We start from the raw sequence: 12,251 nt of genomic DNA, 5'->3' as shown, positions 1-12,251 counted from the left end.
TTTTAAAATGTAAATATGCGCTTCTCTATTTGATCCAGGTCAATTATGCATCTCCATAGAAGAATATGAGACCATACTGGGAGAGAAGATTCTTTTGTCACCTCTTAGTTCACCTTTTCTAATTTAATTAGTTTGCAATATAACAAGTTTGGGATTTTGCTTTGTTTTGTTTTGTTTGGAGAACAGAGTCTCATGGAGGTGCAATTTCACACCTACAGGACCAACTTTTTAAATTCAAATAGAGAAAAATAGATCGAGGGAGAGACCATAGTAGCTGAACCTAGCCCAGAGTTGGGACCCTGTGGTGCCAGAACTGGAGGTCATTCTGTATGCATTGCAAGTGTGCTGTCTTTGGGCAAGTCCATTGTAATGAGATTTTTCATTAACTAATTCAGCATCATTACAAGTGATATTCATGCCCAGAAAAATTACTTTTAAAGGGACAATAATAGCATAGGTTGACAGCTTGGTAGGTGCTGGGCAATGTTTTAGATGTATTAAAGGATTCAATCCTTATAACAATCTTATCAGGTAGCACGGTTAAAAGGAAGCTACAGGTTTCCTTTGCTTTCCAAAAGTTCACATGACATCACTTCATTTTTACAAAGCACCTATGTTAGTCTCTCTATTTTGCTAACTGAAGGAAATCCGAGGAAGGTTTCTGCTTTTACAACAGCAGATGAAAAACAAAAACAGTCTTCAGTGGTTGTTTTGCAACATATGTTAGAGAGGCAGCCGGTTCCTCAAGCAGGGGGAGGGGAGTAACAATTTCTAGATCCTCCCCAGGAACTGCTCTCTACATACTATGTATCACATCACTCCTGCTTTTACTCTTGTTCATGTGATTTCAGATTCTCTGTGTTAATTGATACAATTGACTATAAAAGTAAGTTATATTTGGGGCATGGTAAAGCTCAAAATTCTTTCCAGATAAAATAATACTAATTGTTTCTTCATTTTTCATGGTTTTGAACATACAGAATGTTTCACGAGACTACTTTGTTTTTGAATGGTAGGAGAAATAACTAAATGACCCAGGCTATAAAGACATCTTCATGCCATAAATAAAATAGAAAACTGAAAACCTTCTTCCCTGATTATCTTCTTCCACAGAATATGGAATCTGAGAAGATGGGATCTGAAAATATGGAACCTGAAAGTATTCAATCTAATAATATGGAAATTGAAACAATTTCATCAGTCTCTGCTCTATCTGCCCTCTCTAAACTACTTTATCCTGAAGAAGAGGATGATTTTGAATCAGCACAGGTGGTTATATCCTTACAAATGAATTTGATCTTTTCTCACTAAGTTGTTAAATTGTATTTGTGAACAACTTGTTTCAACCTTCAGTACAGGACGGTGTCACTTGATACATTCACAGAAGATTTCAGGGCTGATTGTGTATGAGATTATACATTCCTAGTGAATCTAATTATATTTTTTCTAAACCACCTGAACACTGAGTAGGAAAATAGTTCTGTAACTATGGTAGCAGTAGCCATATTCCAAAATATTTGTCATTTTTTATGTACAGCTAAAGCATACTTGACAACCATTACAAAGAGTGGTGGCTAGGATTTTTAATCCTAGACATTATTTATTTTTCTTTTTTTCCCCACCCCCTAGACATTATTTTTATGAAACATTTTTTCCCATTTAGAAAGTATGATTTAGACCTTCCTAATTCAGTTCTCTGAACTGTTTTTATTTGTGTACACAAGAAAACAGAACAGAAAAATAGTGGGCCAAGTAATGGGACAAACTAGCTTCTGCCTACTAAAATTGGCATGTCGGTATATGTGCAGATAGAACTATCAAATTAGTTAAAAGGCATTTAATGTCAAGACAAGTAAACCTAGGAAAATTTGCAACAGCAAGATGGGCTTCATCTTGGACAAGAAAATTCTCTGTACTAATCTTTGGTCATTCCATGACCACTCCCAGTATCCTCAAATTAATTACAATGTTTTTTTTTAATATTTCACTTATTTATGAGAAAGACAGGAGGAGACAAAGAAAGAACCAGACATCATTCTGGTACATGTGCTTCTGGAGACTGAACTCAGGACCTCATGCTTGAGAGTCCAATGCCTTTTCCACTGTGCCACCTCCCAGACCACATAACATACTCTTCTTCTTTTTTTTTAACCAGAGGACTGTGGCTAATTACAGTGTTTTCATGTAACTCCCTGTTTTCCACTTTGTCTCCTTGTATGCAGGTAAACCTTGATTATCAAACATCCTATAAGAAGGCAGACAAAAATGTGGGATGAAAATCTCACAGCAAAATATGTAGATTTGATTTAAATTATTTTATTTTTTATTTCCCCCAAAACCGGGGCATCACATTGTGCTGTTTTACCATCTCCATTGAAAGGGTATTCTTATTCACTCAGAGAGAGAAAAAAATATGGAGAGGCCACAGTACAAAAGCTTCCCTGGTGCCATTGTGTTGCTTCCATGTGGTGCTAGAGTATGCAAATAAATGGACTGTTGAGCTGTCTCTCCATCCCTGATTTGTGTTATTTTAATGAAATTAATGTTGTTATAACCAGTTTACCATGAGTTGGCTGTCTATTATGAGCATACACATACTGATTTATCCTCCCCATTTTTTTTTTTTACCATAGAGTAGAAAAACAAGTATTACATAAAAAAGGCAGCTCATTCAGTGGCTCTAATTGACATTGTATTGAGTTTCTGTCCCTCAAGGGAAACTTAGGTGGAACAAGGTAGAATCAAGACATGCTATGGATATAAAATTTTAATAGAACCACGAGATAGTACACTAGACTTTCATACGCCTGAGGTTCAGTGGTGTCAGGTTCAATTTCTGGCACCGCCATAAAGCATTTTACTGGCTTAGTTGAAATATTGAAGAGAATGATAATTTTCTGTAGGCTACATCCTAGCAAAGGTAATGCTATAACATATAAAGTTAGCTAAGTATTTGAAAAAGTGATCATTACTAAAAAGGAAGTGAAAGGTATAGCTGAAACAGATTTAAAAGTAAAGATTTACCATAGTTACAAATCTATTTTCCTTGGTGCTTGTATTTACTGTTTATTTGCGTCTAGAGGTGTTTCTGGGGTAAAGATGAATGCTTGTGAGAACAGAGACTAGTATCATTTTCATCAAATTGTACAATTTATAGAGGGAAATTACTATAATAACTTATGATTCTGTATATCTGGGTTATGAGCAATTTCGAGATAATTGGTCATTCAGACACCGAAGTACAGTTATCATTAGGGAATATAGAACTGGAGGATCTGAACAGTGGGAAAATAATTAATATTTCTAATGAACCATTAAATTTCAGGAAAGAAATGGCTTTCCATTAAAAAAAAACATGTAATAGACTTGGGAGCTGTGGAACAGTTACAAGAGTGATGGATTTTTGAAAATGCACTCTCTGAATGCAGCATCAGAACTATTGCATACACGTTGGTTCATTTACATTGTCCCCACCATGAATTGTTAAGAATGTGAAAGATTGAGAAAAACGTTTTTTTTTTTTTTAAACTCACAAGGGCATCCTAAGACATGTGGGAAATAAGTTTCACCACTCTTCATTGACATTGCATGAAGAATGTTCTGACTCACATATTATGGCATGAATTGCAATGATAAATTTCACAGATAATGGAATGTGGATTCATGGTAGAGACTCCAATGATACACTTTTAAAAAGTAATCGTCAGGTGTTTTTTATTTTTATATTCAATCATGTAATCTCAATAAGTGAATAAACTGAAACACCCCTTCATTCTTATATACTGGTTTTATCATCGCTGTCTAGGAAGAACAAACTATTTTTGGTTAGATATATTCAAGTTTTAATTTTTATGATTTAAATTCTCACTGAAGGTGGTACTCAACAAAACAAGAGGTCCTCATGTTCCAAAAATACAGTACCCTGATTGACTAGTATTATCCTGGTGATTTACAATTTAAGAAAAGCACTAAATGTTTATGTGACCTTAGTGATTAAAAAGAAAAACAACGTACAGAATATTGTCTTGAAATTTTCACATAGAAATGCCTGTAACACTTTAACTGTAGACAGCATTTTAAAGTACCTTTGGAGAGGAAAACATATTGTCTCGAAAACTGTGGAGAGGTTATAGATTAATACCTTATTTATAGCTGGAGGAATCGTTTAGCATAATAAAGACTTGGATGAACCTTTCCATCAGCTTACAAGAATAGATGCTATACTTTTTGCCCAAATGAGATATTATAAACTGTTTTTTACCTTTTCTTCCACCAAGGCTTTTTATTTTTTCATATATATATATTTAATCTTTTAAAACATATTTATTCCCTTTTGTTGCCCTTGTTGTTTTATTGTTGTAGTTATTATTGTTGTTGTTGGATAGGACAGAGAGAAATGGAAAGAAGAGGGGAAGACAGAGAGCAGGAGAGAAAGATAGACACCTACAGACCTACTTATGAAGCGACTCCCTTGCAGGTGGGAAGCCGGGGCTCGAACCCAGATCCTTAAGCCTGTCCTTGTGCTTTGCACCACCAGCGCTAAACCCTCTGTGCTACCGCTGGACTTCCATATATATAATTTTAAAAATATTTTTTATACTTATTTATTTTCCCTTTTTGTTGCCCTTTTTTATTGTTGTAGTTATTATTGCTGTTGTTATCATCGTTGTTGGATAGGACAGAGAGAAATGGAGAGAGGAGGGGAAGACAGAGAGGGGAGAGAAAGACACCTGTAGACCTGCTTCACCGCTTGTGAAGCGACTTCCCTGCAGATGGGGAGCCGGGGGCTTGAACCGGATCCTTACGCCCTTTGCACTTTGTGCCATGTGCGCTTAACCCACTGCGCTACCGCCGGACTCCCATATATATCATTTTTATTAGTGATTTAATATGATTGACAAGATTGTGGTATAAGAAGGATATAATTCCATACAATTCCAATGACCAGAGTGCCATATCCCATCCCCTCCATTGGAAGTATCCCTATTCTTTATACCCCTAGAAGTATGGACCAAAGGTCTTTAGGGGGAGCAGAAGGTCTGGCTTCTATAATTGCTTCTCCGCTAGACATGGGCATTGACAGGTCATCCATACTCCAGCCTGTTTCTGCCTTTCCCTAGACGGGAAGGGCTCTGGGGAGGTGGGGCTCCAGGACACATTGGTGAAGTCATCTTCCCAGGGAAATCAGGATGGTTTCAGAGAAGCATATACAACCTGGTGGCTGAAAAGCATTAAGATATAAAGCAGAGGGGGTGGGGCGGTAGCACAGCTGGCTAAGTGCACATGGCACAAAGTGTAAGAACTGGCATGCGGATTCTGGTTTGAGCCCCTGGCTCTCCACCTGCAGGGGGGTCGCTTCACAAGTGGTGAAGCAGGTCTGTAAGTGTCTAGCTTTCTCTTTCCCCTCTCTGTCTTCCCTTCCTCTCTCCATTTCTCTCTGTCCAATCCAACAATGACATCAAAAACAACAATAATAATAGCCACAACAACGATAAAACAAGACCAACAAAAAGGAAAAAAAAAGTAGCCTCCAGGAGCAGTGGATTTATGGTGCAGGCACCAAGCCCTGGCACTAACCCTGGAGGCAAAAAAAAAAAATGTAAAGCAGAATGATTTGTTTAATAATCAGGAACCTAAAGGTAAAAGTATAGTAGATGAAATGGAGGATCTTCATGTTGCACAGAGCAAGTAAGTCTATTTTAGGTATATTCCAAGGGGCCCATGATTTTACTGATTTTTTGTCTGAGCCCAATGGCTAGCATGTAGGTGGGCTAGAAGTATTATCTAGGAAGATGGTGTCAGAATTGAACATAGGGCTAGAAAGCTGGAACAGAGAGGAGAGAAGCTCCCAAATGTGGGGGAATTATATAAATACCATTAACTGTAAATCCCATCAACCTGATCTCGGGCTCATGTCTATTCATATTTAGCAAAGGAACCTGTGTAACCTCTGCACCCTGAGCTCACATTCCGTAGTCATAGCTAGGGACATTCTAGGCTGCACTCACTTCAGGACCAGTCTACCTTGAGTGGCAGAATATTTGACCGAGCCTCCCTCCAGAGAGTGGGGCAATTTCTACCACTATTGTTCTACATTGAAGACAATGTCCTGCAGAGGCCCTCAAGAGAGTTTATGATGTTCCTTATGGGGATGACCAGTGATGGTGGAGAGAGGGATCTGTTAGAGGTCTAGGCCCATCATGTCTATATGGGAATTCAAGGATTCCCTGGCAAGGGCCCCAGATGATGGTGTGGCATGAGTGACCAAGAGAACCACCATTAGAGTATGCCTGTCTCTTGCCCCTATCCAGCTTTTAGTCCTTACTTTATCTGATATGGTTGGACTTAGAGTGATTGAGGGAAGCAAAATACAGAGTGAGGAGGCTATTTTGGTCTAAGTAGAAAATATTTGATTACCTTCTGGTGACTTTTTTAGGTCTTTCTACTTGCTTGCTGCACTTATTGAGTCACTGTAGACTGTTGCATACTTTTGCTTTAAAATATAAATTTTCCCAACTTATGGATACATGTACATATGTGCCCTATCTCATGGGCCCTCCACCAGATATTTTTCTAGGGCTGAGTACATGCAGGACTTCAACATTACAAGCAGTATTATTATTATTATTATTATTATTAGAGAGAGAGAGAGAGTCCTGCAGCATTGCTCTACTGCTCCAGAAGTTTCTATCCTTTCAGGGGACTGGAGGCTTGAATTCAGAACCTCATGAATAGTAATAACTTTCTTCTGCTGTGCCACAATGCAGGCCCTTCAGTATGACCTTTGTATGTGTTTGAAGATTTAGGCAATAAGGGAGGAGGTCTGGGAAAGGAGAGAAAGAAGTTTAGTTTTCCATCATGCAAGATAACAATTCTACTTTTAGCAAAAGCATTAGAGTGAATGTGACTTACAGAGACTTACATAAGCAAGAAAAATTAGGAAAAATTTGAGATTTCCATGAAATACCAAGGAATACTTGAGGGGAATTGCCATTGTACTTATGATGTATTATATTGTACTTAGTTGAAAAAAGAAAAGAAAAAAGGAAAGACTGGTTAGTCAGACAGAGTCTTTATTTTCTTTTAATTTTTTTATTGGTGGATTAATGTTGTACATTCAACAGTAAATACAATAGTTTGTACATGTATAACATTTCTCAGTTTTCCACATAACAATACACCCCACACTACATCCTCTGTAATCCATTTCCAGGACCTGTACACCCCCCCCCCACCCACCACAGTCTTTTACTTTGGGGCAATACACCAACTCCAGTTCAGGTTCTACTTGAGTTTTCTCTTCTGATCTTGTTTTTCAACTTCTGCCTGAGAGTGAGGTCATCCTATATTCATCCTTCTGTTTCTGACTTATTTCACTTAAAATGATTTCTTCAAGCTCCATTGAAAATGGTCGGAAATGGTGAAGTCACCGTTTCTAATAGCTGAGTAGTATCCCAATGTGTATAAATACCACAACTTGCTCAGCCACTCATCTGTTGTTGGACACCTGGGTTGCTTCCCGGTTTTGGCTATTACAAATTGTGCTGCTAAAAACATATATGTACACAGATCCTTTTGGATGGGTGTGTTGGGTTCCTTAGGATATATCCCCAAGAGAGGAATTGCAGGATCATACATTTCTAGGCTTCTGAGAGTTCTCCAGACTGTTCTCCCCAGAGTTTGGACCAATTTACATTCCCACCAACAGTGCAGGAGGGTTCCTTTGACCTCACAACCTCTCCAGCATTTGCTGCTGTTACCTTTTCTGATGTATGACATTCTCAAAGGAGTGAAGTGGTATCTCATTGTTGTCTTTATTTGCATTTCCCTGACATCAAATACTTGGAGCATTTTTTCATGTGTTTCTCGGTCTTTTGGATCTCTTCTGCGGTGAATATTCTGTCCATGTCCTCTCCCCATTTATTAGGTGGGGTTATTTGTTTTCTTGTTGTTGACTTTGGCAGGCTCTTTATATGTTTTGATTATTAAACTCTTGTCTGATGTATGGCATGTAAAGATCCTCTCGCATTCTGTGAGGGGTCTCTTTGTTTGGGTAGTGGTTTCTTTTGGTGTGCAGAAGCTTTTTAATTAGATGTAATACCATAGGTTTATGTTTGCCTTTGTCTTCTTTGTAATCGGATTCATTTCATTGAAAATGTCTAAAATTTATGCAGAAAAGAGTTCTGCCAATATTTTACTCTTAAGTATCTAATAGTTTCTGGTCTAATATAAAGTACTTGATCCACTTGGAATTTACTTTTGTGTTTGGTGAAATATAGTGGTTCAGTTTCATTCTTCTGCATGTTTCAACCCATTTCTTCCAACACCATTTGTTGAGGAGACTCTGCTAACACCATTTAATAGTCTGGGCACCTTTGTCAAAGACTAGATGTCCATAGGTGTGGGGGCTTACTTCTGGGCTTTCAATTTTATTCCACTGGTCACTGTGTCTATTCATGTTGCAATACCAAGCAGTTTTGATGACAATGACCCTATTATACAATTGAGATCTGGGAGTGTGATGCCTCCAGTTCTGTTCTTTCTTCTCAAGATTGTTTTGGCAATTCTAGGTCTTTTCTGGTTCCAGATAAACATTTGTATCATTTTTTTTATTCTCCTAAAAATATAGTTGAGATCCTGATGGGGGTAGCATTAAATTTGTATATGGCTCTGGGTAGTATATTCATTTTGATGATGTTAATTCTTCCAACCCATGAACATGGAATATCTTTCCATTTCTTTGTGTCTTTTTCAATTTCCTTGAGTAGTGACTCATAATTTTCAGTAGACAAATCTTTCGCTTCTTTGATTAGGTTTATTCCTAGATATTTTATTGTTTTTGTTGCTATAATAAAAGGAATAGATTTCTGGACTTCATTTTCATCTTCCTCTAACTTAGTGTTTGCAGAGAGGAATGCCACTGACTTTTGTATGTTAATTTTGTAGCCTGACACCTTACTCTATTGCCTGATGATTTCCAAAAGCTTCTTGATGATTCCTTAGGTTTTCTTCTGAAGACTTTTTTTTATATTTATTTATTCCCTTTTGCTGTCCTTGTTTTATTGTTCTGGTTATTATTATCATTATTATTGATGTCTTTGTTGGATAGGACAGACAGAGAGAAATGGAGAGAGGAGGAGAAGACAAAAGGGGGAGAGAAAGACAGACACCTGCAGACCTTCTTCACCACCTGTGAAGCAACACCTCTGCAGGTGGGGAGTCAGGGGCTCGAACTGGGATCCTTAATGCCGGTCCTTGCGCTTTGTGCCATATGCGCTTAACCCGCTGTGCTACCGCCCGACTCCCTCCTTAGGTTTTTCTATGTATACTGTCATGTCATCTCCAAATAGGGAACGTTTGACATCTTCTCTTCCAATCTGTATTCTTTAGTTCCTTGCTCCTGCCTGATTGCTATGGCAAGAACGTCCAACATTATGTTGAATAGTAGTAGTGATAGTGGGAAGCCCTGTCTAGTACCTGATCTGAGGGTAAATGCTTCCAGTTTTTCACCATTGAGTATAATGTTGGCTGTATGTTTGCTATATATAGACTCCACTATCTTCAGGAATTTTCCATTTATTCCCATTTTCTGTAGTGTTTTGATCATAAAGTGATATTGGATTTTGTCAAAGGCTTTCTCTGCATTTGTTGATATGACCATGTGGTTTTTGGTCTTCCTTTTATTGATATGGTGAATCACATTAATTGATTTACGTACATTAAACCAACCTTGCATTCCTGGGAAAAGCCCCGCTTGATCATGATGAACAATCTTTTTAATATACTGTTGTATCCAGTGGGCTAAAATTTTGTTAAATGTTTTAGCATCTATGTTCATCAGAGATACTGGTATGTAGTTTTCTTTTTTGGTTGTGTCCCTGTCTGCTTTTGGTATCAGAGCGATATTGGCTTCATAGAAGTTGAAAGGGAGTATTCATGTGTCTTCAATCTTATGGAAGACTTTTAAAAGTAGAGGTATTTGTTCTTGTTTGAAGGTTTTGTAGAATTCATTTGTAAAACCATCTGATCCAGAATTTTTATTATTGGAAATTTTTTTTTTACCAGAGCACTGTTCAACTCTGGCTTATTGTGGTGCATGGGATTGAACCTGGAACTCTGGAGCTCTAGGCAAGAGTCTGTTTGAATAACCATTATGCTATCTACCCTCCGTCTGAGAAGATTTTTGATAACTGTTTCAATTTCGTTGGCTGTGATGGCCCTGTTCATATTATCTGTTGTTTACATTTGGGAGCTCCAGCAGGCCAGGCTAGCTTCGCAGTGGTGAACAGAGACTCGGGGACTCATGGTTGAGCTGTAGGCAGTATCTCTTTATTCATGCAGGACGCAGCACAATCTAAGCCGAGCTAAGCTAAACTCAAGGTACCCTAAAACTCACAATGCTGTCTTTATATATACTTGCCAAGTAGGGTGGAAACAGGATGTGACATAGAGAGGGTGGAGAGAAAAGTGACTGGTGAAAATCAGAGTGTGACAAGGAGGGGGCGGAGCAGGCGAGAATCCTATCACTGAACCACCAATGCCCTGGAGGGAGGGTGGTGCTTGTTAACAGTGGTTATGTAAATAGAATGCAGTGGTTATGTAAATAGAATAGTGTTAAGCAGGGGGGATTTAAACCAAATGAAACAGAAGGGGTCTCATTCATACCAACAATTATCTAGTTCCTCTTTATTTAATTTGAAAGTTCTTAGGTATCTAGGAAATTGTCCATTTCTTCCAGGTTCTCTAGCTTAGTGGCATATAGTTATTCATAAAAGCCTCCATGATATGTTGAATTTCTTTGGTGTCTGTTGTGATATCTCCTTTTCACTTACAATCGATTTATGTGGGTCTTCTACCTTTTTTTTTGTTTTGTGAGTCTGGCTAAAGGTTTGTTGATTTTGTTCACTCTTTCGAAGAAACATTTACTTTCATTGATATTTTGTTTGGTTTTCTTATTTTCAATGTTATTCATTTCTGCCCTAACTTTAGTGATTTCTGTCCTTCTGGTTGCTTTAGGTTTCCTTTGTTCTTCTTCTAGGTCTTTAAGGTGTGCAATCAGGTTGTTTATTTGTGATTTTTATTCTTTCCTAATGTTTGCTTGTATGGCTATGAGCTTCCCTCTCAGTACTGTCTTAGCTGAGTCCCAAATATTTTGATAGCTTTGTCTTCATTTTCATTGAACTCTTGAAAGATTTTGATTTCTTCCTTTATATCCTCTTTGACCCAGTATTTATGAAGTAGTGTATTGTTGAGGTTCCACCTTTTGGAACTATTACTAATCTTTTCTTGCTTGTTAAGTTTTAGTTTAATTCCACTGTGGTCTGAGAAGATGCTTGGAATAATTTCAATACTCTTGAATTTGCTGATGCTGTCTTTGTGGCCTAACCTATTGTCTATCCTTGAGAATGACCCATATGGACTTGAGTAGAATGTGTATTCCAGTTTCAGGGCATGAATGATTCTGAAAATATCCAATAGTTCAGTTTATTTATCTCCTCATTTAGTTCCCTCTTGTCTTTACTGATTTTCTGCCTGGATGATCTGTCAAGTTGAGAGAGTGGGATTTTGAAGTCCGCTACTGTTATTGTGTTGCTGTTAATATATATTGCTGTAGTTCTTTCAGTAGTTGTTTGATGTATTTAGATGGCTTCTCATTGGGTGCATAGATGTTAATAATTGTTATGTCCTCTTGATTGACTGATCCTCTGAGCATTAGGTAATGTCCATCCTTATCTTTTAAAATTTTTAACTATTTTAAAGTTTATTGTGTCAGATATGAGAATAGCTGTTCCTGCTCTTTTTTGTGGGCCATTGGCTTGTATGATAGTTTTCCATCCTTTCACTTTGAGTCTGTGTTTGTCTTGTTGAGTTAGAGGGGTTTCATGTAGACAGCATATTGTTAGGTTGTGTTTTCTGATCCATCTTCCTACTCTGTGCCTTTTAATAAGTGAATTCAGGCCATTGATCTTTATTAATATCATAGATTGAAGATATTTTAATGCCATTTTTAGAGTGTTCAGACATATGGCATATTTATGGTGTTTTGACTGTTCATAGGAGACCTTTCAGAGGTTCTTTCAGGGCAGGCTTGGTGATAGTTGTTTCTTTCAACCCTTGTTTGTCTGAGAAGGTTTTTATGCCTCCCTGTCATCTGAATGACAGTCTAGCAGGATACAGTATCCTTTGTTGAAAGCCTTTTTCATTGAACACTCAATAGATATCTTGTCATTCTTTTCTGGCCTGTAGTGTTT

At 37.7% G+C, this 12,251-nt stretch overlaps 1 protein-coding gene across 1 annotated transcript in view; it reads left to right on the top strand.

Annotated features, from left to right (window-relative positions):
• DNAAF6 (dynein axonemal assembly factor 6) overlaps positions 1 to 12,251 on the top strand; it is a 79,437-nt gene that overhangs the window by 12,429 nt on the left and 54,757 nt on the right. Inside the window, exon 2 of the mRNA XM_007530621.3 lies at positions 1,114 to 1,269. Coding sequence (XP_007530683.1) covers positions 1,117 to 1,269 — 153 coding nt within the window. The 5' untranslated portion in view covers positions 1,114 to 1,116. The remainder of the gene's footprint in view (positions 1 to 1,113; positions 1,270 to 12,251) is intronic.

This window comes from Erinaceus europaeus, chromosome X (assembly GCF_950295315.1).
Source record: "Erinaceus europaeus chromosome X, mEriEur2.1, whole genome shotgun sequence".
NCBI lineage: Eukaryota > Metazoa > Chordata > Mammalia > Eulipotyphla > Erinaceidae > Erinaceus > Erinaceus europaeus.
This window is presented reverse-complemented; position numbering and strand designations above follow the sequence as displayed.